This window comes from Suricata suricatta, chromosome 17 (assembly GCF_006229205.1).
Source record: "Suricata suricatta isolate VVHF042 chromosome 17, meerkat_22Aug2017_6uvM2_HiC, whole genome shotgun sequence".
Lineage (NCBI taxonomy): Eukaryota > Metazoa > Chordata > Mammalia > Carnivora > Herpestidae > Suricata > Suricata suricatta.
Window position 1 is genome coordinate 16,542,509 of NC_043716.1, and position 22,827 is coordinate 16,565,335.

General features: G+C 49.1%; 1 protein-coding gene across 2 annotated transcripts; it reads right to left on the bottom strand.

The window, feature by feature from the left end:
• Positions 1-8,895: 8,895 nt before the first annotated feature.
• On the bottom strand, positions 8,896-21,482 carry PIPOX (pipecolic acid and sarcosine oxidase). 2 transcript variants are annotated; one of them, XM_029927905.1, is made up of 8 exons: positions 21,326-21,482; positions 19,957-20,105; positions 12,701-12,914; positions 12,240-12,422; positions 11,355-11,507; positions 10,816-10,974; positions 10,146-10,221; positions 8,896-9,548 (listed from the first exon to the last, which is right to left on the bottom strand). In XM_029927905.1, exons 1-8 carry the CDS (start codon positions 21,437-21,439, stop codon positions 9,418-9,420), a joined length of 1,179 nt encoding a protein of 392 aa, XP_029783765.1. In that variant the 5' UTR covers positions 21,440-21,482; the 3' UTR covers positions 8,896-9,417. The 2 variants fall into 2 exon arrangements, with proteins under 2 accessions (XP_029783765.1, XP_029783766.1); XM_029927906.1 differs by lacking the exon at positions 21,326-21,482 and adding an exon at positions 20,925-21,025.
• Between the last annotated feature and the right edge of the window lie 1,345 nt (positions 21,483-22,827).

Below are 22,827 nucleotides of genomic sequence, written 5' to 3' on the forward strand. Positions count from 1 at the left end.
ACGGGCAAATAGGCAAATACAAAATTGTGTGTATGTAGCTCATATGTAGCCTTGGGAACTGGCAGGTTGCGGATGCAGGTTAGAATCCTTGCTTGAAGGCTGCTTCTGGCCCCCACAGGAACACTACCCTCCTGAGAGGAGGGAAGAGTGACTCTAGTGAGTGACACTGCCCTGGAAGTTGCTGCACTAGAAGCAGAGAACTCACTACCAACCTTTAAGGGTCCTAGAGCTCAACTGTGCAGGCTGTCTTTCCAGTGGACCCCATACGGAACCAAGTGGGCAAGATTTAACAGCAGAAGAGGAGCTTCTATTCCCAGGAACCAGCAAAATAAGCCTAGAGAACCAACTAGAAAGTGAGGCAGTCATATAGCTCTGTGAATGGGTTCTTAAGAGAACGTGCACATGTGACAAGAGTACACAGGAAAGCACAGATATTGGCTAAATATTAGAAGGGATCTGGGGCACCTGGGTGGCTCAGTCGGTTAAGCATTCAGCTCAGATCATGATCTCACAGTTCATGAGTTTGAGTCCCATGTCGGGCTCTGTGCTGACAGCTCAAAGCCTGGAGCCTCCCTCGGAATCTGTGTTTCCCTGGCTCTCTGCCCCTCCCCTACTCACGCTCTGTCTCTCTCTCTCTCTCTCTCTCCCAAAAATAAATAAGCATTAAAAAAAATTAGAAGGGACCTTAAAAATTAGAAATAGGCTTATTTGAGGATGTGGGTTACAGATGAAGTATCTCTGCTTATAAAGTTTTCAGACAGTTTTTTTTATATTTATTTTTGAGAGACAGAGAGAGAGCATGGGCAAGGCAGAGAGAGGGAGACTGAGGATCCGAAATGGGCTCTGTGCCAACCTCGGAGAGCCCAAAGCAAGCCTGAACTCATAAACTACCAGTCATGACCTGAGCCGAAGTTGGACGCTTAGCCAAATGAACCACCCAATCTCCCCTCAGTTTTTTTTTAAGTCAGTACAGATGTATGTCTGTGCCAAACACCCAAAAAGGCCCCAAATTGTCATATTAGTGTGATTTTAAGAGTAGCTTCTTTCCTGGCATTTCGATAGAAATAGTAGCCAGGGGGAGGGGCGCGGGGGAAGCATGTGGCAGCTTAGAAACTGCTTAGACCCCTTGCTCCGGGAAAGCCGTTTTTAAAGCAGCAGGCATCTCTTGGCACGGCTGAGTGTGGAAACTGGAAGAGGAGCAGATTGGAGGGTGGGACTTGAACAGGGTATTTCGGGGAGAGGAAGTCGGGGGAGCATCTAGACTTGCCCTCCCGTGCAGCCCGGAGCCCTTTGGGAGACAGGTTTAGGCGAGGACATCTTGACCTCCTGTTGGTGAAGGGACTGGCGGAGTCGGTAAGGAGGAGCCAGGAGTCCGAAGGTCATTTAGGATATGTGTCATGGTTGTATACTGTTTTTGGGTTTTTTTGTTTGTTTTTTTTTTAAATCTCTGTGGGTGGACATGGCTCGATGATCAGACTTTGTGCCTGGCTGATCGATTTGTGCTTCTCATACCTGACTCCATCTAAGAAGGGTTAGCCCCTTAAGGAAAAAGTATTTCTGCCCTTTCAGAGAGTCAAGTGACCAGTGAGTTCTCTCTGAGAAAATGAGAAGGTATAGTGTCAGAAGGGGATGCCTGGGAGTCCAGGCTTTGCAGAAGGTCCGAGAGGACTAAGTCCCCTGGGGTGCCAGGGTGAGTTTCATCTCCCTCCCCACCCCCACTCCTTGCTCCCCAGTAGAAATCAGCTACAAATCTCAGCTTGTTGGGAACAGATGGCCTTGGCTGACGAATAAGCCACCGCAGGCTGCTCCACCTGTTCTCGGGCTGGAATAATCAGCTCGAGACAAACATCGGCGCTGAAATAACTCATGGCAGCGGGTGATGCGCAGGCACAGATTCCAAAAATCTCTTAAATAGACCCCCTCCAAGTCTCTCCCCTCCCCAGCCCCTAGAGGCCATCAGGGGAAGGTAATGGAGCGGAGAAGACAGATCGAGCCCCAAACTGAGCCTGATGCTGGGCCGGTGGTGCCTGCAGTGTGGGGGTGGGGGCCTGTGGGGGGGAAGCACTGAGTTCAGTGTGGGAGGGGCGCGGGGTGGGGAGGAGCATCGGTCACCGCTGATGGCCAATGGCCAGGAAGTTATTTTGCAAGAGCACATGGAGAATGTGGGAAGGGTTGCTCCATGTCAGGGACAAACGTGAGGAGCTCCCACCACTCGATAGCAGAACACTGAAAATTTGGGATTCATTTGAATTGTTTATTAAAGGAGTGATATGCAAATGAAGCCAAGCGACTGCGAATCTCTCAGCATCTCAGGACTGCCCTGCCAGCAGCCGCTGGGAGTGGGTGCCTGGGTGCCCATACTTCTGTGGATTTGTGTTGCCTTCCCTCACCTCCTTGATGAAGTCAGCTGGGCTAATGTTCCCTGGCACAGGCAGATGAGCCCGTCAGGGGAGTGACAGCGCAGGGAAGCAGTGGTGATGGCAGTTGGGGAAGGCGGGTGCCGGCTGAGAGGCTGAGACGGGGTCCAGCTCCTGTGGAATCACAAGAGGTGGGGATTAAGAGGAGCAGAGCTGGCTTCTTGGCTCTGGGTGCCTCAGGCAGGCACCTCTCCCTCCGTCCAGCGACCACTCCCAATGCCCTGCACTTTGGTGCAAAAAGCTTGGGGACTCTGAGTCCCCAGACACTGTGCTGACTGGGGAAGAAGCCTGAAGAGCCCTCTGACGCCTCCCATCCCCAACTCCATCTCTAACTGCTAGGTTTCATTCCCCTCAAGTGGTTTCTGCAGCTCTGCCTGAGGTCAGGACCCTCACCTATCACTTAGGATCCCACAAACCTGCTCTCCTTGAAGCCAGTTATGCTCACAGAGATGCTGTGCTGACCCCTTTCCTGCCGAGTGCCTGGCTCTCTGATTCTCACCCTGCTGCAGGTTAGAAAACTCAAAGAGCTCCCTTTATTGTTCTGTATACAAAAAGTAAAAAAAAAAAAAAAAGAAAGAAAAGAAAGAAAGAATACAATGAATTTCTCTATAAGCAGTTTCAGCAGTTATCAACACTGGCGGGGCGGTGCCTGGGTGGCTCAGTTGGTAAAGCTACCAACTCTTGATTTTGGCTGGGGTCATGGGATTTGTGGGTTTGAGCCCCACATTGGGCTCCGAGCTGGCAGTGCTGAGCCTGCTTGGGTTTCTTTCTCTCCCGCTCTCTGCCCCTCCCCCACTCATGCTTTCTCTGTCTCTCTGAAAATAAACTTAAAAAAATTTAAAAACAAAAAAATTTTTTAATTTAAAAATTAAAAACAAAACAGTTAAGGGCACCTCTGTGGCTCAATCAATTAGGTGTCCAACTTCGGCTCAGGTCATGATTTTATAGTTTGTGAGTTCAAGTCCCACATCAGGCTCTGTGCTGACAGCTGGGAGCCTGGAGCCTGCTTCAGATTTTGTGTTACCCTCTCTCTGCCCCTCCCCCACTCACACTTTTTCTCTCTCTCTCTCTCTCTCTCTAAAAAGTAAGTAAAAATTAAAAACAAAATTTTAAAAACAAAACAGTTATCAATGCTGAGCAAATCTTGCTTCATCTACACCCGCCCACTTTCCCTTTCCCTCCACTGGATTATTTTGAAGTAGACCCCAAATATACTTTAGCATCCATCCCCCAAAGAAAAGACCACGATTCTTTAAAAAAATATAATCACAAAACTCATATCACAGCTAAATACATTGCCAATAACTCTTTAGTACCAAACATCTAATGTTTAGATTTCACTGATTTTATTTTATATAGTAATAATTTAATACATTATATATATGTATGTATAAATTAAAAAGGTGTTCAAATCAGGATCAAAACAACACTAAGGAGCCTTTTAAAAAATGCTGTGCTTTAGAGCCTTCTCATGCAGGGATTCCAATTTAATTGGTCTTGGGTGCATCCCAAGCATCTTATTTTTTAAAGCTCCCTGGGTAGTTTTAATGTGCAGCCAGGGTTGAGAAATGCCCTACCTTTCCCCCTACCAGTTTCCTGCCAACTCCTCCTTGTCTAGGCTTTTAATACCTCTCCCTGCCTCCAGCCAGTAGATCAGGCAGGTCCCAGAGGAATGGGCACTAACATGCCCTCCCCGAATACATTGAAAGCTGCACACCTTCTCCAACATTCTCCTCTGGGTAGGCTCGAACTCTCTGTGGGCGCACGCCTTCCTTTTCCGCTACAAATTCACATACTACGTGTGCCTGCGTCTATCTCTTTCTCCCCTAATATGCCTGGTGCCTGTTCTTACCTTGCAAGCATAGCAGATTTTTTTTTTTTTTTTGCTTGAAAATATCAAAATCCCTGCCTCAGGAAAAAGTGAGTACTTCCCTGAGGGCTGTACTCATCATTTGGCTGTTCAAGTGGCTCAACACTGCAATGGAGCTGAGCACGGGCCTGGGGGGGGGGGGGGCAGGGGGACTTGGCAGCAGATATGAGGGAAACCCAGGATTGAATGGGACTTGAACCCAGCACATTTCAGGAAATCTAAGAAACTTCTCTTTCCTGAAGATGTTGGCCCCAGGAGCCTTTTGGAGAATTATGCCCCCTTCCCCATCTCACAGCCATCTGTCTGCCCTCCCATGTTCTGTTCTTCCCCTACCCCTCAATGCCACCTGCTTTTGGCCGTGTTCCTCCCTCCTGTGTCCCCTACTCCATGCCTCACTGAATGTTGGTGAAACAAATCTAGTCTAAAATAATGAGCAATCAGCTACCCTGATGCTTGGGGCAGGCTGGGCAGGGGCTGGGGGGAAGGGGTAGGGAGCTGAATCATTTATAAAGCTTAATAAAGATGCAGATGAGCGTGCTGACGAGGAGCCCCTGAGCTGGGCTTATTCATTATTCAAAGTTATGTAAATGCCACTGGGTCCCGCCTGTTAGAATCCTGCCCCTTTGTCTCTGCTGCATCTCCCCTCTCCCTGCCCCGCAGATCCAGCCCACCTTGTGCCTCCCCCTTCTGCCCCAGGTGCTTACATTTGCCCTGCCATGGGGGCGGGGGGAGATCCAGAAACCCATTTCAGAGCCTACCTCAAGGGTAATAAAAACCTTAGATCTCCTCTCTAGCCAGAAGTCTTCCACAGGTTTATGGGGAAGCCCTGGCCTTCAGGAAAACCTGCCCAGATAGATGGGCTTCTCGTTGTTAAAGATGTCCAAGGAAAGGATATCATAAGAGTGTTTCTATACATGTTTTAATGTCTCACAAATCTAGTTAGTGGGATGGGTTTCCCAAGGTCTAACCTAAATCGTTCCTGCTGCACTGGAAGCCCACTGTTGAAATAAAATATCCATGGGTGTCTGGGTGGCTCTGTTGGTTAAGAGTCCAATTCTTGATTTCAGCTCAGGTCATGATCTCATGATCTGTGCGTTCGAGCCCCACTTCGGGTTCTGCACTGACAGTGCGCAGAGCCTGCTTGGGATTCTCTCTCTCCCTCTCTGTCTCTGCCCTTTCCCTGCTTGTGCTCTCTCTCCCTCTCTCTTTCTCTCTGTCTCAAAATAAATAAATAAACTTTAAAAAGAAAAGAAATACAATATTCAGTAAGCAAATTCTCTTTAATCACCTTTCTGAGAAGTAAAACTCAAGAGTCAGGTCATTCCTTCTTACTGTCATCAGACTAACTCATCCTCATGGCCTCCTTTCACCTTTTTAGACAGTTGAACCTCCTCCTCCCAAGTTATACTCATGCTCCTTAAGCTCTTAAGCCTGTCCTGGGGCCCCAAACTCTGGGGAGGGTTTCGCTAGTACTAACTACACTTTACCCCGTCTTTTCCACGTCATGGTTACTGACTTGTGCTCCACAGCTGCCTAGCTCTTAGGACTCAAATTACTTTCCTCTGACTCTCCTCTCTGTGTGCCAACCTTTCCTTTTCTCCCCATCACCCCCTACTTTTTCAGTCTGGTGAGGCTGAGAGATGAAGAATTGGGTCAGAGTCACAATGGCATCGATTGCCTCCGCTTTCCCTTCTTTCTTGGACTAGCTTTCCTCCCTCCCCATCCCCAACCTATTTTTAGCCTGCCTCTGTTTTCCTTCGTCCGGTTGGCAACCATGCTGGCCTCTTTCTCTTCCCTGCTCTTATCTCTCCCCTGCAGCCTGTACAGACCCGAGCTGCCCTTCCAGAGGTCTCTTATTGCCTGTCCAATTTATTGCGATTTTCTTCCATCTTGAAAATATGCAGGGTCTGCCTGAAGGGAGATGCCTGACCGAAAGGGAAGCAGGGAGATAATGTTGGTGGGTCTGTTTTGGTAAATCCTTCAATGTTTCTAGAACCTTCAAGTTGTCCATCCGTTCCCCCCCTTCCACCCTCTAACTTTAACAATGGTGTTTCCTCTCCTCTGTGCCCAGGGACTCTTTATTGCCTACATCCCCTCTTCTCCTCTAGGACCCCACCCCAGCCCCAATAAGAAATGCTCAGATCCTGCCTCTTGGGCATCCTCGACCAGCTTCCTTTGGCTTTGGGGGTGGGCAGCACCCCTGAAGATCCTTGCCTGTCTTCTTGGTCTGCACATTTCCAGTCTCTTCTCCAGTTCCTTTTTCTCTCCACTCTTCCCTGACCTCATCACTCCCACACACACCCCTTCCTACCCCCACACGCCCCTGCCCCTCCTCACACTCGATTTCTAGGACACACCAGCTCAGGCAGGGCTTGTCATCATCCCCCACTTGTCCTTTCACAGCCTCTTCTAGACATTGGTCCCCTCCTTTACTGTCACCAGCAAGCGGAATAAGACTGGATATTTTGGAAGGGGATCTGCAGCTGGCTGGGGGAGGAGGGCGGCACTGAGTGAAGCAGAGGCAGAGGGAGCTGCGGGCAGCCAGTGAATGAGAGCCAGAGGTTCCCAACACCCTTTCTCCCCAACTTTGCCAGCTTGGGAGATGGCAGGATCTTACGCCGATCTGTCTGTACCCCGTTTTTCTCTCTCCCAGCAACAATACCTCGCTTTACAGTTTATGGAATTCTCTTCCGCATATCCCACTATGTGCATGGTGCGCTCCCTCCTCCAGGGCTGCTCAGATGCCCCTCCTCACTGAGTCCCAGGCTCATCACCATCACCACCATCGCAAATGGCAGCGCGCCCCCAACCCAACTCCGCCAGCATTCTCTATCTTCCTGCCCCTGCTCTTTTTCCCAACGCACTTGTCACCTTCTAAATTACGATAACATTTACTCATGAATACTTTTTATATGTCTTCTCCTTGGACTGGGCAAACGCCACAAGAGCAGAGATTTTCATCTGTTTTGTTCACAGATATATCCAGGATGCCTAGCACAGTCCCCAGCACATAGCAGAGTTTCAGTAAATATGTCTGGAGGCACCTGGGTGCTTCAGTCGTTAAACATCTGATTTTGGCTCAGGTCATCTCACGGTTCATGAGTTTGAGCCCCATATCAGGCTCTCTGCTGTCAGTGCAGAGCCTGCTTCGGATCCCCTCTCTCTCTCTCTCTGCTGCTCCCATGCTTGCGCTCCCCCGCCCACCCCCCTCTCAAAAATAAACATTATAAAAATGGAAATATGTATAAAATAAATAAATAATAGAATATGAGAGGGAGAAAGAGAGTGCGCATTTGAGCGCTCAAGCAGAGGAGGGGCAGATAGAGAGGGAGAGAGCGAATCCCAAGCTGTCCCCCAGCTGTCAGCACAAGCCCAACTCACACTCGATCTCACAAACCTGAGAGACCATGACCTGAGCTGAAATCAAGAGTCAATCAACCGACTGAGCCACCCAGATGCCCCCATTTTAATCGTTTTTAAGTGTAACGGTTCCATGGCATTATGTTCTCTGAAACCATGTTTGTGTTTGTGGTATGTTAAACCATGGTGTTATGAAACCATCCCCACCATCTGCAGAACTTCATTGTCTTCCCAAACCTAAACCCTGTGTCCCTTAAACACGAACACCGCATTCCCCATCTCCCCAGCCCCCGGAAGCCACCATTCCACTTCCTGTTCCTGTGAACCTGTCTGGCGTAAGCATCTCCTGTGGGTGGAATTCTCCAGTGTTTGTCCTTTTGTGTCTGGCTTCTGTCACTTAGCACATGTCTTCCATGTTGTAGCGCGTTATTCCTACTTTGCAGACGCAATTATTCCCACTTTCTGGAGGCTGAGGTGCAGGGGATCCTCTGAGGGCCCCTGAGAAGCAGACCTGGCTGGGGCGGAGGAGACCGGCTGACTTTTACAGTTCCCCCGGGGAAATCAGCGCCGATCCATGTGCCTAGGCCTAGGAGGCAATTTCCTCTGTGTTGTCTTTCCTTTGGGGATATTTTTACTCTTATTTCCATTTCCCTCTCTTCCCACTCGATGCCTCCTCCTGACATTTCCACCGCAGCTGGTCCCAGTTTTCCTCTCCCCAGAGCTAGCTTCTCAAGTCAAATTGTCCTGGTCTGGAGCAGCTCCTGCGGGCGTTTCAGCTGAGTGCGATGAGCCCAGCTTGAGCCCTGTTACACCCCTCACCCCTCACCCACCCTGGGGTAGTTATGAGCCTGTTCCCTTCCAAAGCAATTAGTGCAAGGAGGCCAGCCGACTCGGTGCTAATGCCGTTTCATTAAGTGGGAGCAATCCTAATGATAATAAAATGGCACATTTAACATTCAAACATTGAACAGGGTTTCTAAGCGAGTGTGTCTCTCTCTTCCTTTCTGGTATAACAGCTCCATCTTCATAAGGACCTGACAATACACCCTAATGAGAGACTGGGGAGCTAAGCATCTTCACAGAACCAGGGAGAGGATGGGAACCAGACAAAGGATCCAGGGAGAGAGGGTGCAGTGCACTGAAAGGATAAAGACCCCTAGGATTTCTGGGATAATGGACTCTGGGGTGCTCAGTTAGACAAAGTCTTTGAGAAATAAGGTCGCATTGAAAATAAAGGCCACCACAGACTTTAACGCAATGCAGCTTTTTATTTATCTGTTTGCTCAACACATTTTTTTCAACAAGCATTTATTGTGCACCCAAGGTGAGCTAGATTTTATGGGAGACTATTATGGAGGGTGGCTCTAGTTTTCGGAAAAGGAACTCCAAGGGCAGCAGCGATCCACAAATCATCTTGTTTGCCTTCCCCTGGGTGGCTTTAGTCAAATCCACCCCAAGTTTATCAAATGTCTCAGCAAAGAGAATTTTAACAACTGCTTTGGTCCCCTGAGCCAGTCCTTATGCGTCTTCCTTATTGAGACATCCATCTCGAAGGTCCTTGCTACTCTGTGATTGTAGACTATCTGGTTGACCTTCCGGAAGCAAAAAAGCATAGTGGGACTGGGGAGCTGGCCGGGGGAAGAAGGTCGGTTGATTCAATCATGCAGTGTTGACAGGGGAATCAAGAGGCAGGAGCACAAGCTGACGTGTTATGGCGGGAGGGCTTTATTCCCAGCTCCAATGTACACAAAGGAGGCCGCTGGCCAGGGGTCAGAGGTGGGCTTTGCCCAGCCCAGAGAAGCGGCTCATTCTAAAAGGTGTCAAGTCATAGGATGGCTTTAATTTCATGCTTAATTCATACAGGATCTTCCCCACAACAGGGGAGAGCTTGAATCCATGTCCTAGGGAAAGGAGAGCAGCTTGTCAAGCATCCTCAGGGACAGCGGCTGGGGTCCCTGGAGGTCCACTATTCTGTCCCCAAATAGGGCTACCTCTCTTCTTGGTCCTCATCCCAAAGCTGGAAGCTGCCTCCCGCCAGAACTATCCTTTCTTCTCTGATTGCACTGCCCAGCACCTTTAGATGCTCACGTCTAGGCTTTGGACAGCCGAGAGCATAGAAAACACCATTTTCTCTCTCTCTCTTGCTCTCTGCCCCTCCCCCCGCTCAAGCTTTCTCTCTCTCCCAAAATAAATAAACATTTAAAAAAAAATTTTTAAGGGGCACCTGGGTGGCTCAGGCAAGTTAAGCGTCCAACTCTTTATTTCATCTCAAGTCATGATCTCACAGTTTGAGTTCAAGCCCTGCATCCAGCTCTGCACAGACAGCCTGCTTTGTATTCTCTCTCCTTCTCTCTCTGCCTCTCCCCTGCTCGAGCTCTTTTTCTCTCTCTCAAAATCAATAAATAAACATTTTTTTTAAAAAAAAGGAAAAAGAAAACATTCTGCCTGGTACTGAGATAGGGCAGCTTTAAGGCACATCTTCCCCTGCTCAGGCTCACCAGAGAATCCAGCACCGATGACAATGTTGTCATACTTTGGGTGTCGATCAAGAATGAAGTGCTCGTCAGGGGTGTTCTAGAAAGAAACAATCACACCTGTGTCCTCTGAGGATAGAAAGAGGAGGAAGAACTGCAGGCAAGGAAGGGAGGGGACCAGGCTGGATTGCTTTCCAGAAAAAAATGGGAATGGAGCACAAGGATTCATTCTGCATGCCAGTGTCCCCTGGGGTATGACAGTCTTTCTCATTTGTCCATCTGCCTCTCTTCTCATACAGAGCGATGAACACAGTAGGTGCTCAGTTAATGCGTGTAAACTAACTTTAGCCAAGATGCCTCAGGCCCTGGTGACATCTGTCTCTTCTCTTCGTCCCTAAGGCCTGTTCAACTAGAACATCTTGCCAAAAAATCTTTTAGAGCTCTTCTGGGAAACATAGCGAGGGGCTGCCAGGCATAAGCCTAGTTTGCTAATGAAAAGGAATATGAATAACCTCTAGCGGGGCCTCACTGGTAGAGGTGAACCGACCCACAGAAATAAGCGCGTTTGTTTCAAGCCACATATCTTGTTGGGGGTCAAATAGATGTGAGCCTGAGCAGTGCGAATGCCATCTGTCTCCTTCCCCTGTTCCCTGGGGCTGTGAGAGGGGCCTGGCCCGGCCGCCCACACCCTTACCGTGTACAGGCAGTGCTCCAAAACGGCAGGCTTGGGCTCTAGGTCAGGTAAGTGATCTCTGACAAAGCGGCCTAGGATCTGGACGTCTTGGATGTCAGAGAATGCTTCCGGGCAGTCCCGCTCCTCAGGATCTACATTGTTGCCGTGGTGATAGCAGACCTAGCTCCCAATCAGAGCTGTGTGAGCTTCGAGGGCCGGCCCTCCTGCACACCCCCAGCCCAGGGGGCAGGCTCCTTCACTGAGGGCCCCCATCCATCATCCCAGCCTTCCCCAGTCCTGACAGATGCTGTTTGCTTCCACTCGAGATTGCCCTAGCTGTTCCTTCCCCCTCCAATCCTATGTTTGCAAAGGAAGGGCTCCCTTTGCCGCCTCAGGACAGCTGGGGGTCTTGCACTTCAAATAGGGAATAGAGAAGTGCTCTGCTCCTAATGCTCCCTGGAAGGGAGGGGGGTCTGGGGATCTGTTGAAAAGGACGTTAGAGCAGCCAAGCCCAAACCTTCATGGGCACCTACCCACCTTCTCTGGGCCTTTCCACCTACCTTCATCAGCCCTGGATATTCCCCAGAGGGCAGCCCGTAGATGTGGTGGGGAGCAGGGCTGAGGTCGAGGCCTAGGAAGCAAGGAAAGGCCTGGGACACACTGTAGCTTCCGGGAACCTTCTCTCGCCAGTAACACACATTGATCCGCAGGGTCTTGGAGCAGAGAGAGAAGTGGGAGATAAAGGGGGAAAGCCACAAAACTATAGGTGTCAAGAACAGTTTCATCTGGGGTCCTGTAGCTCTGAATACAAGCTGGATGGCTCCCTCTTAACTTGTCCATCATTGTTCGCCCAATTCTCAGGTTACTGAGGTGTTTCGTTGTTTTAAGTTGATTTATTGATTTTGAGAGAGAGAGAGAGAGAGAGCGAACCAGGGAAAGAGGGACAGAGACCGGTGACAGAGATTTGAAGCAGGCTCTGTGCTTACAGCAGAGACCCTGACATGGGGCTAAAAGTCACGAACCGTGGGATCATAACCTTAACTGAAGTCAGATGCTCAACCGACTGAGCCACCCAGGCTCCTGACATGTTATATTTTGATATGAGGCACAAGGATCTCTGCATCTCTGTCTCTTCTTCCATTCTTTTTTAATATTTATTTACACCAGCCCTCTCTCTCTCTCTCTCTCTCTCTCTCTGAGTTAATAATACCTCAGATTTATTGATAGCTTACTATAGGTCAGGCCTATATTTATTTATTAGATTATTTAATTCTCCAACAGTCATATCCTCATTTTACAGATTATAACACTGAGGCTCTTCAGGTATACTAATTTGCCCAAGGTCGTCTGGTAGCAAGTGGCAGATCCAGGACTCAAACGTGAGTCCGTCTACTCCAAGGTTTCTTTTCTTAAGCACCAACCCTCGGGCTTCCAGCCCCTTTTACCTGCAGGGGCAGCTCAATTCCCAAGGGACGGAGGAGCTGGTTGGTCCAAGGGCCTGCTGTGATGATCAAGCTCTTGGCTTGGTGGCTCCTGGACGTAGTTTTCACCATGACTGGTAGCCCCGGCTTTATCTCCATCACCTTCTCTCCATCACACACTAGGCCTCCAAGGTGTCGAATTGCATCCTGAAAGGGCAGCAGCAGGGGAGAGTACGTTAGTTACACAGGTATGTGGTTCACCTTTGGTGGACAGAGTCCTTCACTTAGGGCAGAAAAGAGGGCTCTGACTCGAGACCTCCTGTCCCATAAAGACCAGGCCTAGCAGGGTGTATGAAACTGCCCTGCCCAAAAGGTTGAGAATGAAGCCAGCAGGGCAAAGGCCCTCATCCGGCCAAGGGGTCTGGGGAACAGCAGATCGGAATGACCACAGAGGCTGCATTGCCCCCGAATGCTACACACACTACCTGGAGGGCTCTGAGGGCCTTGTCTGCATAGAGAACTCCTCCAGACTCGTCCAAGAGCCCCACTTCTCCCCTGGCCAACCGGACATTGGGGAAACGTTGCTTCAGTTCCTCAGCTGAAAGACACTGGTGCTCCACAGCCTGTCTAGACAAAGTAGCCTGGATCGTTTTTAATTCTGGATTCTCCTTCATTCCCAGCAGTAGTAGCCCCGTCTGCCTGTTAAAAAAAAAGGACAAAAAAGGCATGTGGGTGAGGGTATGAATCAGGTCCCTGTGCCGTTCTCTCTCTCTCGTTCTTCAGCAAGGGTCCCATCAAGGAGATTTCAGCCTCATGGTCAAAGAACTAGTAAAGTCAGGGGCCCCTGGCTGGCTCAGTCGGTAGAGCACACAGCTCTTGCTGTCGGGAATGGGACTTCGAGCCCCACACGGGGCATGGAGCTTCCTTAAAAAGATTTAAAAAATTACAAATAAGAAGAACTGGTAAAGTCATCTCAATGCTGTTGTTAGGGTCGCAATCAGGATTCTTGAGCTGCCAGCCCATTCCTTACTCTGCCCTGGGCTCTCACTGAAGGTTTGCTTGTCCCTCCATCCATCTCGGGATCTATCTCCCCCTTGAGGGCAGACATCCAAAATCCTCACCTAGAAACTGGTAGGTGTTTCCTCCTCTTCCTCCATCCCTTGATCCATTCACTACTCTGATCTCTATTTGTTTGTTTGTTTGTTTGTTTTGAGAAAAAAGAGAGATTGAGAGTGGGGAGGGAGGGACAGAGACAGAGAGAAAGAATCCGAAGCAGGCTCTGTGCTGTCAACTCAGAGCCCGAATGGGACTCAAACTCACAAACTGCAAAATCATGACCTGAGCAGAAGTCAAGAATCAGATGCTTTAATCCAGGTGCCCCTGATCTCTATTCTTTATCCTCTTTGCCCTCAGCCCAGCCCCTGCTGTTTCTTCTTCTTTGTCCTTTTTATTTTTTAATTTTTTTAATATTTGAGAGAAAGACAGAGCACAAGCTGGGGAAGTTGCAGAGAGAGAGGGAGACATGGAATCCAAAGCAGGGTCCAGGCTCTGAGCTGGCAACACAGAGCCTGACACAGGGCTCGAACTTACAAACTGTGAGATGATGACCTGAGCTGAAGTCGGACGCTCAACCGACTGAGCCACCCAGGTGCCCCTCCTTTGTCCCTTTTCTTGTCATACGATGTATTGTCCCCTTGCTGCACTTGTCTGTGCTTGGTTCCTCCTCAGGAGCTGCCTGTCTCATGGGAAGGATCCTAAATTGGGAGACCTGGCTCTGGGTCCAGTCCTGCCACACCCCTGTGACCTTGCTCTTGTCTCACACTGTTCCAGGCCCCATGTTCATCTGGAATACATGCCGGCTGGACTGTCGGTGATGCACCCCCCCACACAGGGTGGTGCCGCCCCGACCCTGGGGCATGTGTAATGGCATGGGCGATTTATTTGGTCGTCACAGTGCCTGGGGATTGCCACTCACATTTAGCAGGCAGGGGCCGGGGACACTAAACCTGCAATGCTCCGGAGGATCCTACTCCAATGCCCCCAGCGCCCTCATGCAGAAACACCAGTAGGTGGTCTCTTAGGGTTCCGGCAATTAACTCCATGACTTTATGGTTTTGTTTCTCCCTATACTTCCCTTTGTGCTTCTTACTCTCTAGGGGAGTAAAATCTGTTTCTCTTGAATACTTTCCTGTCTCTCTGTCACCAGAGACCAGAGCTCCCTTTTGGTGGAAACAGATCTAAACAATAGAAGGGTCAGTGTGGCCCTTGGGATCGTTGCTGTAGTCCCTCTCGCTTTCAGCAGCCGCGGTGACCAGCGTCAGCCACGTACATCCCCCAGGTACTGTGTATAAAGCTCGTAATAGCCTATAATGGAGTCTCATGGATATTACATGCTTCCAAATCCCACATTATCTGGTTGGGGGGATTAAAGAGAAGATTGGGAGGGGGTAGGGACACAGCAGGCCCTAGGGCTGGTGTCAGTACACAGAGCCGCGCAGCGTGCCCAATCCATTGGCCACGGCCCCCGCCTCCCCGGCATTCACCACTGGTGAGAAAGCAATGAGAGCCTCTGCCTCTTCAAAGCTCAGCGGAGGAAAGATGCTGTAGAATCCCCACTCGTCAGCTGGTCCTTTCTCTGTGGCCCCAAAAAGGACTTCAGATTGGTTCTCAGGGAATGAAAACTTGCCTGGCAAACCTCTCAGTCGAGAGGATAATTCCGAAGTCATCCAAGGTTATCTTCTTGAGCCCTTTCTAGCCGGCTGGCGTTGTGGTTGGGAGAATTCTGAGAAAGACCTGACTGACCCCTCACCAGAGCGGTTACAAGGTCAGATCCCTGGCTCAGAAATTCCAACCCCTGCCTGCAGTGTAACAACCGTGGTCTCTTGTAGACTCAGAGACTCCATCACTTTCCCTTCCTCCCTTCCTCTCTCTCCCACCCTACCTTTCTTCCTTCCTTCCTTCTTTCTTACAGAAATGTATGGGGAAAACAAACTCATGCCAAGACAATGGGCAAATCTGTCGAATTATGAAACACTGAGTGATGTTCTAATTCCCAAGCCATCCCGTGGCGGATGAAGCAGGCGCTCCCATCCCTAGGAGTAATCAGTGAGCGGATTCCTCTGGTAAGTGTAATTGTGCCGATTGTAATCATTTTGCTCCAGCTCTCTGCCCCTGTGGCATTTATTTCTTAGCCCAGATATTGATCTAACAGTGGGAAATTTTCCATCTGAATTCGTGATTCTGGACCCTCCCCTGGTCCGAAGATGCGTTTGGGAAATTCTCATTTTCCGTGGATCACAGCTGAGCTATTTGGCCTGAGGGAAACCGTGTGCGGCTGGAGAAATGCCTCCGATTGGAGAGAGATTTTTGACCATTATGAGCAAATTGGAAATAAATGTAAAACACTGCCTGGAAATGCAAAGGCCTGTCATTAGGGGAGATAGGTGAGAGGCTCCTGTGGGAAATGCTTAGAGAATTGGAAATCAGTCAGTCAAAACCGGGATCAGAGAACGGGCCTTTTTCCCCCAGTATGAAGATAGATGACTTCCATGGGCGGATTGAAAATCATTTAAATGTTTATTTTCTTAATGGTTTTTCCTAGATCCCAATAAACAGACCCGCTCATTCTGCATCAATTTCTCACCCCTGTGCTCTGGGCCTCCCCGTGCTCTCTTTCTCCTCACACCTAGACTACAAAGTTTGGGGAGGGGAGGAATCAGAAGAGACAAGGCCGTCACAAGGGAAAAGAAAAAAAGAAAATTGTCCAGGAAACCCCTGGTCAGGGTTGGCCTAGAGAGAGAGCACCTTGAAGAGAGGCTGGTTGTCAGGGAACCCTGGAAAGAGTGTGGCTCCCAGCTCCCAAAAGGAGGTAGGCCGAGTGCAGAGCATGTGATAGGAACGGCGCCTTCCTCCAACCCCAGCTGGATCCAGCAATAGGAAGAGGCAATCGAAGAATCCTCCCAAGGGCCTTGTTGACTCCTCTGGCCGACTAAAGCCTTGGACAGGATGTGAGGAGCTGGTGATCAGGGATTTCCATCCATTCCTATAGGAGGACAGGGTGCAGGATGGTGCCAGGAGGAACTGAGAGGGGCAGACAGCTCTCCCCACAGCCACCTCCCAGCCCAGGCTCCCTGATTTCTCTACTGGGGGTTTAAAGTGCCTGTCAAGCCTGCTCCCAGAGTCACCTTAGGGAAGGGACTCAGTAATGGCTGCTGCCTTTGTTGGTTTCGGAGGAGCTCTTGGCGTTTCATCTTCGGCTCAGTGGGCCGAGGTGGAATTGGTTAACAAAGACTTTGCTCCAGGGAGGGGATGTGGCTGACAAGCCAGACACTTCACAGACACGGGAAGCAGCAGCTGCAGAGGGGGCCACCAGGTTCTGCCGGCAGCTGTACTGCCTACGGCTGTGATCTTGTCTGATATTGTCAGCTAAGCAGGGGCAGCCTGGGTCGGGAGCTAGATATTAGGACTCAAAGGGAGAAGGCGGGGCAAGCAAGAGATGGGCCCCAGAGCTGGGATTTGCTGGTGGTATCAGTGTCCTGGCTGTACACATCACAAAAGATGCAGACCTTGTGATCTGGCACATGTGGCATTGTCTGTACCCAGAATATATGCAAATATCCTGAGCCCACCCATGTTTAGTATGCCACCGTCATAGGAAGAACAGAACAGAATAAAAAGAATCGGACAACCACCTTAACCAGCAACTCCTGAAGATGTCTGGTGATTTGTTTGTTTGTTTGTTTGTTTGTTTGTTTCATCACTGTGAAGTAGCCTTAAGTAAATACATTCGTATCTATCAATTAGATTATGATGTTGTGCTGATTCTCTGAGAAGAACCTCGGAGAATACGAACCACAGAGAGGATGAATCATTACAGAAAATCTGAATTAAGAACAAAAGCTAAAAGAATTGGAAGGGGAAGTATCTGTTCTCTGTTCCTAAATAAAAGAACCGAATAAATTAGTCTGCCCTGCCAAGTAAATCAGATTAGCCAGAAGAAAGGATGTGATAATGATAATAACAATAATAATAGCAACACCTAGCACTCCTGTAGAACTCCAAAGCACATTCATTGTACTCTTTCATAACTGGGGATGCTAAGGCATCAGAGTGGTCTTTTAAGAGGGGCTATCATATGTCCCTGTCTTTTTTTTATGTTTTTATTTATTTTTGAGAGAGAGAGAGAGAGAGAGAGCGCCCACACAGTGGGGGAGGGGCAGAGAGCAAGAGGGACAGAGGATATGAAGCAGGTTCTGTGCTGACAGCAGTGAGCTTCATGCGGGGCTAGAACTCTTGAACCATGAGATCATGATCTGAGCTGAAGTTGGAAGCTCAACCAACTGAGCCCCCCAGGTGCCTATCTTTAATATTTATTTATTTTTGAGGGGGAGGAGGGGCAAAAAGAGAAAGGGAAACACAGAACCTGAAGCAGGCTCCAGGTTCTGAGCTGTCAGCACAGAGCCTGACACTCACGAACCACAAAATCATGACCTGAACCGAAGTCAGACACTTAACTGACTGAGATGCCCAGGCACTCCATTCCTATCTTTAAATAAACATTAGTAGTCTTTCCACCTGGAATGATTTAGATGTGAATTTGTTGGAACAGAGAGGATGGACAAAGTAACCAGTCTGTGGGGACAGCAAACCATGACTCAGGAATCAGATCAGGTCTATCACCTGTTTTTGTTTGTCACATAAGCCAAGAAGATTTTTGTATTTTTTAATGGTTGATTAAAAAAAAAAAGAATATTTCACGACACGAAAAGAATATGAAATGTCAGTGTCTGTGAATAAAGTTTTATTGGCACCCAGCCACGCTCAGTTATTTACATATCATCTGTGGCTGCTTTCACACTACAATGGGAAAAGTTGGGTAATTGGCAGAGCTGAATCATTACAACAGAGACCATATGGTCTGCAGAGCCTAAAATACTATGTGGCCATTCCGGGAAAAGTTCGCCAAGCCCTCTTCTACACTAACTAGGAGCATAGGAATCCTGTGATTTGCACTAACAGGTTAAGACCCTGACTACTGTGTAGCAAATCTCTTATGTGGTTGTGGGGAGAAATAAATAGGTGAACAGGGATTGAGTGCTTTTAAAATAGCCTTAGTTTCTTACCACAAGTATTAAATAGGTGATGCTGGTGACAGTGATGACGATGGACTTCTCAGGTCCTACTCTAAACCCTTCACATACTTATCCTCACAATCAGCCCCATGAAATAGATATCCCTACTTTACAGATGAGAAAACTGAGTTTCAGAGAGGTTAAACAGCTTTCTCCAAACCATACTTCATAAGAGTCTCATTCCATCCCCAGAAAGCCCTGTGAGGAAAAAATGAGGCACAGAGAGGTACAGAATCTTTTCCAATGCCACACAGTGAGTGAGAGGTAGAGCACAAAGTCAAGTTCAAGCCTGTCTCCAGAATCATGTTCCCTCTGAAAGGTTCCAGACACTCTCCTAACATCACTCTCCCAACATCTTCGTTGCCTCCGTGTCTGCTGGGAAGAAGTGAGCCCTCCAAGGCCTTCACACTTCTTTTACTGTAAGATATTCAGCAGTATTCACAGATGGCGGACAGAGAGGGGTCCCTTTGCCAGGCCACCCCTCAGCAAGTCATGCTCCTTTATTTGGGTGCTGGGTGCATTAGCCACCTCTGGAATAAATCTGTAATTAGCTGTCCTAGCTGTATTTGCATAATGGATTTCACTTTGTTCTTAAGTTAATGGTGTTTTTGCAACAGAACAGTAACCTCCTGGTTCCTGGCCATTAAAATAACTGCCACCCTGTAGGATAGAGCGGTGGTTTTGTAGAAAGTTCAGTTAAGAGCCACAGAGAAGATGGGAGGGGACGTGGGGTGGGTGGTTAAGTTCTCTGTGCCTCGTGTGTTATCTGCCTTCCTCCCCATGAGTGTTTGAAAGGTCAGGGGAAGGGGGGGGGGTAGCGAGAGGGAGGCAAAGGAGTGTTAAGGGTTAAAGGGACATAGAGTACTCCAGCAAGCAGTGGGGTCTGAAGAGGAGGCCTATAGGAAGGGGCATTCAGAGAGAATGCAATGGATTATAAGGGTCACTCTGGGGGTGAAGACCCAGCATGAAGGGCTATGATATTAGCAGGAATATAAAGAATCAAGACAGGGACACCTGGGTAGCTCAATCGGTTGAGCATTCAACTTCGGCTCAGGTCATGATCTTGCAGTTCACAGTTCATGAGTTCCAGCCCCACATAGGGCTCACTGCTGTCAGCACCGAGCCCACTTCAGATCCTCTGTTCCCCTTTTTTTGCCCTCCCCTTGCTGGTGCTCTCTCTCTCTCTCTTGCTCAGAAATAAATAAACATTAAAAAAAAAAAAAAACCTCAAGACAGCAGCCTCCTCCTTTATTTCAATCCCCACCCTGAAAGAGTCTCAGGTGGCTCCGTGGAGATGTAATACAAACTCCAGCTCTGGGTGTCTGCTCCCAGTGCCTTTTCAGCAGTCTTCCTAATACAACCTCTGCTAGCCTCGAACACGTGTCCAACCCCAGTCCTGGAACTCAGAAGGCAGCAGCAGCCAGCTGACACTACGGGCCAACATCATGACCGTGAGCACAATGCTTTGCCGGGTCTGGCACCCCCCTGGGCCCCGTGTCCCTGCAGTGCATTTCAAGTGTTCATGGCAGCACCTCCTCACATATGAAAAGCACCCCCAGGCACTGGGCCCCACAACTCAAAGAATTCTCCCACCCCACCCCACCACGAACCTGTGTAATTGGGTTCCGGCCTCATGCTCCAGCTGAGCCCATATCTGGTAGCATTCTTCCATCATCTGGGTGTAAAAGTCTTCAGGGTATGCCCTTCGGATGATCCGGCTCTGCCCATGGGAGCTTCCTCGGGAATGTGGTAGAAAGAACTGGAAATGGAAAATAAGAGAGACAGCCAAAGCTGTTACCCCTTGCGCTGCCTGTTCCTCATCCCCACCCCCAGGATCCACAGCTCCGCCCTGTCCAAATTTTTCCATACAGTCTCCCTTCACAACCAAGTTACTGATTTAGCTATCGGCACAGAAGTTTTCAGTAGGACTAATTCAGCTTCACTTTTGCTAACATCATTCACATCCCAAAGTCCCTTTGCTAGTTAGTCTTTGGTCATCTTGCTGCAACCCCACCCCACTTAGTCTCCTGGAGAAACAGAATTAGAAAGAACCTTGGAGATCATTCCAGTCTAACCCCCTTCCTTTTATGGACAAGGAAACGGATGCTATTTCTCTATGGCTTCAGATCACTCAGGACAAGGGAACCACCTTGGGATTTAGCAAAGGATGAAGAGTTTCCGGCAAGGTTAAACCAGGGATCCCTCAGGCTTTGAGAAAACTGATAGAGAAGTTGAAAAAGGTGTCTAACCAATCCAGCTCATTACCAAGAAGAGTAAATCAAAACCCGTCTGGATAGCTGTCAGGAAGATGAGAGGATAGAAGATTCTGGAAGGTGAGCTGGGTGGACTTGCCCTGGGAAGGACCCTGGAGACACTTGGGGCCCACCCACATATGCAGTGGTCAGTGTAAACTGCATTTCGTGGAGACACCTTTTCTAGAAGGAAAAATAAGACCTAAGTCTTACTGCCTGTGTAGCAAACGATAAGGAGTGCCATCAACCAGAGGTGGCAGAAAGAAACAGAAGTCTCTGCTGGGTTCCAGGGTGGGAGGCCAGGAATACCCAGGTAAGAATCTTACCTCCTAGGCTCACAAGTCAGCTGTTGCCTCTGGACAAAATTATTTTTCCTTAAGGTTACCCAAAGCAGAACTGATTATTTTTCCAGGCCGGATCAACCATTTTGGCACTGAAGAGACTGAGTGGCGAGAAGGAAAAGAACAGGGCCCAGGACATTTCTTGATTGAGGGCAGGAACCGGGAGGCAGTAAAAGGAGGCAGTGAGCCTAGAAACCCAATGTAGGTCTTAGGGACGGTGGAACTCTCTTTGTATTTTCACAAAATACACGAGGCAGCAAAGCTGCAGACTGCACAGAAATTGACAATCAGACCTTACTCCAAAGTCTGCTGGCTCCGGAAACTTCTCTCTAGGGGAGGAGAGAGAGACCGTCCGTAAGGTCAGGAGTGCAGAGGGAACACAGTACCTGCTCCAGCAGGATGACTCTTTTCCTGTGTTTGGCCAGGTGGTATGCGGTAAAGCAGCCCTGGATGCCTGCCCCGATCACAATGGCATCACAGAGCTCTTTCTGAGCAGCCATAATGCCCACTTAGCCTTACGGCCACAAAGCCCACACACAACGACTGGGCTGAAGAAGGAGGAGGAGGAGGAGGAGGGCAAAGTCCAGCCCGGCCAGCATTCCCACAATCCCCTGGGCTGTGTCCTTCTCCCCACTCCTCCCTCCCAGCAAAGCCTGGCAATAGGGCTCAGTCCCCACCTCCCCTGCAGAGCAGAGCTGGGTAGTCTGATTTCTGAGGTTTAGCCCAGCTCAGCTGCTGGCCTCACCCTTGTATCCCTCTAGCTTTCTATTCTTGGCTCAATTATTGTCATGCAAATGGCTCTTTCCCATGCCACCTTCCTGTCTCATTATGATCTTTGTCTCCGGACTTCGGCCCTGGAATTTCAATGCCTCCTAGACCGATCTGGGCACCAGGAATTCTGCCTCCCCCTGCTGGCTTCCCTCCCTTCTGCCTGATTTCCTTTGGAGATTCTAGAAGGCCAAGCAGAGAACTTGGCACTCTGCCCAGGGTAAGACCCACCTCCCCGGTGGGGTGCAAGGTCGGGGGTAAACGCAAGGAACAATCTGGAGGGCAGTTCTATGATTATGAAATTATTCTCAGCATGTTTTACTTTCATTTTTTACAAAGGAGAAGAAATTATTCTGAACAAATGGAAAGGACAGAGAGGCAGAGCTTTGTCTGAGGCACAGAGAGGGGACCAGGCACCAGCCTGGGACATGGAGGGGCCCTGTAGTGACTGAGCCCTCTGTGCCAGTCAGTGTGCTAAGTAAGTACTTTTACATGCATTCAGGACAGAACTAGGATTTGTAGGGCCTGGATCTTATACAATTTGGGGATCTTTAAGAAAAGGAAAAGAGGGGTGCCTAAATGACTCAGTTGATTAAGCGTCTGACTTTGGCTCAGGTCATGATCATGAAGTTGGTGAGTTCCATCCCAACATCAGGCTCTCTGCTGTCAGCACAGAGCCTGCTTCTGATCCTCTGTCCCCCTCTCTCTCTGCCCCTCTCCTGCTCATGCTCTCTCTCTCTCTCAAAATTAATTAAAGGAAAGAAAGGAAGGAAGGGAAAGCAAGGCAAAGGAGGGAAGGAAGAAAAAAAGGACAAGAAAAGAAAAATCATGAATACAAAATTAGATGCCAGTACTAAGAAGAGACCATCCTATTAGGCAGCCCGTGGTTGAAGTGCTGTTAGCCTCACGGTAAATCTGCCTCTACACACATCTCCTTGTGTAATCCTTACAGCCTGGAAGGACACGTTTATCCCCATTTTGGGCGCATGAAAGATGGTCCCAAATTCTTTGTCACTCCTCCCATCACAGGCTCTGTGACCGTGTGACCAATAAGGCAGAAATGACACTGGGACTTTCTAGCCCAGGCCTTAAGACACGGAGCGTTTCTTCTTCTTGTGCT

Excerpts from the sequence above, each read along its gene's own strand:
- PIPOX (XM_029927905.1), bottom strand. The coding sequence starts at position 21,439 with ATGGCTGCTCAGAAAGAGCTCTGTGATGCCATTGTGATCGGGGCAGGC. Across the intron at positions 11,508-12,239 it reads GAATTGAGCTGCCCCTGCAG|ACCCTGCGGATCAATGTGTG; the intron begins GTAAAAGGGGCT and ends CTCTGCTCCAAG. Across the intron at positions 10,222-10,815 it reads TGGAGCACTGCCTGTACACG|AACACCCCTGACGAGCACTT; the intron begins GTAAGGGTGTGG and ends GTTTCTTTCTAG.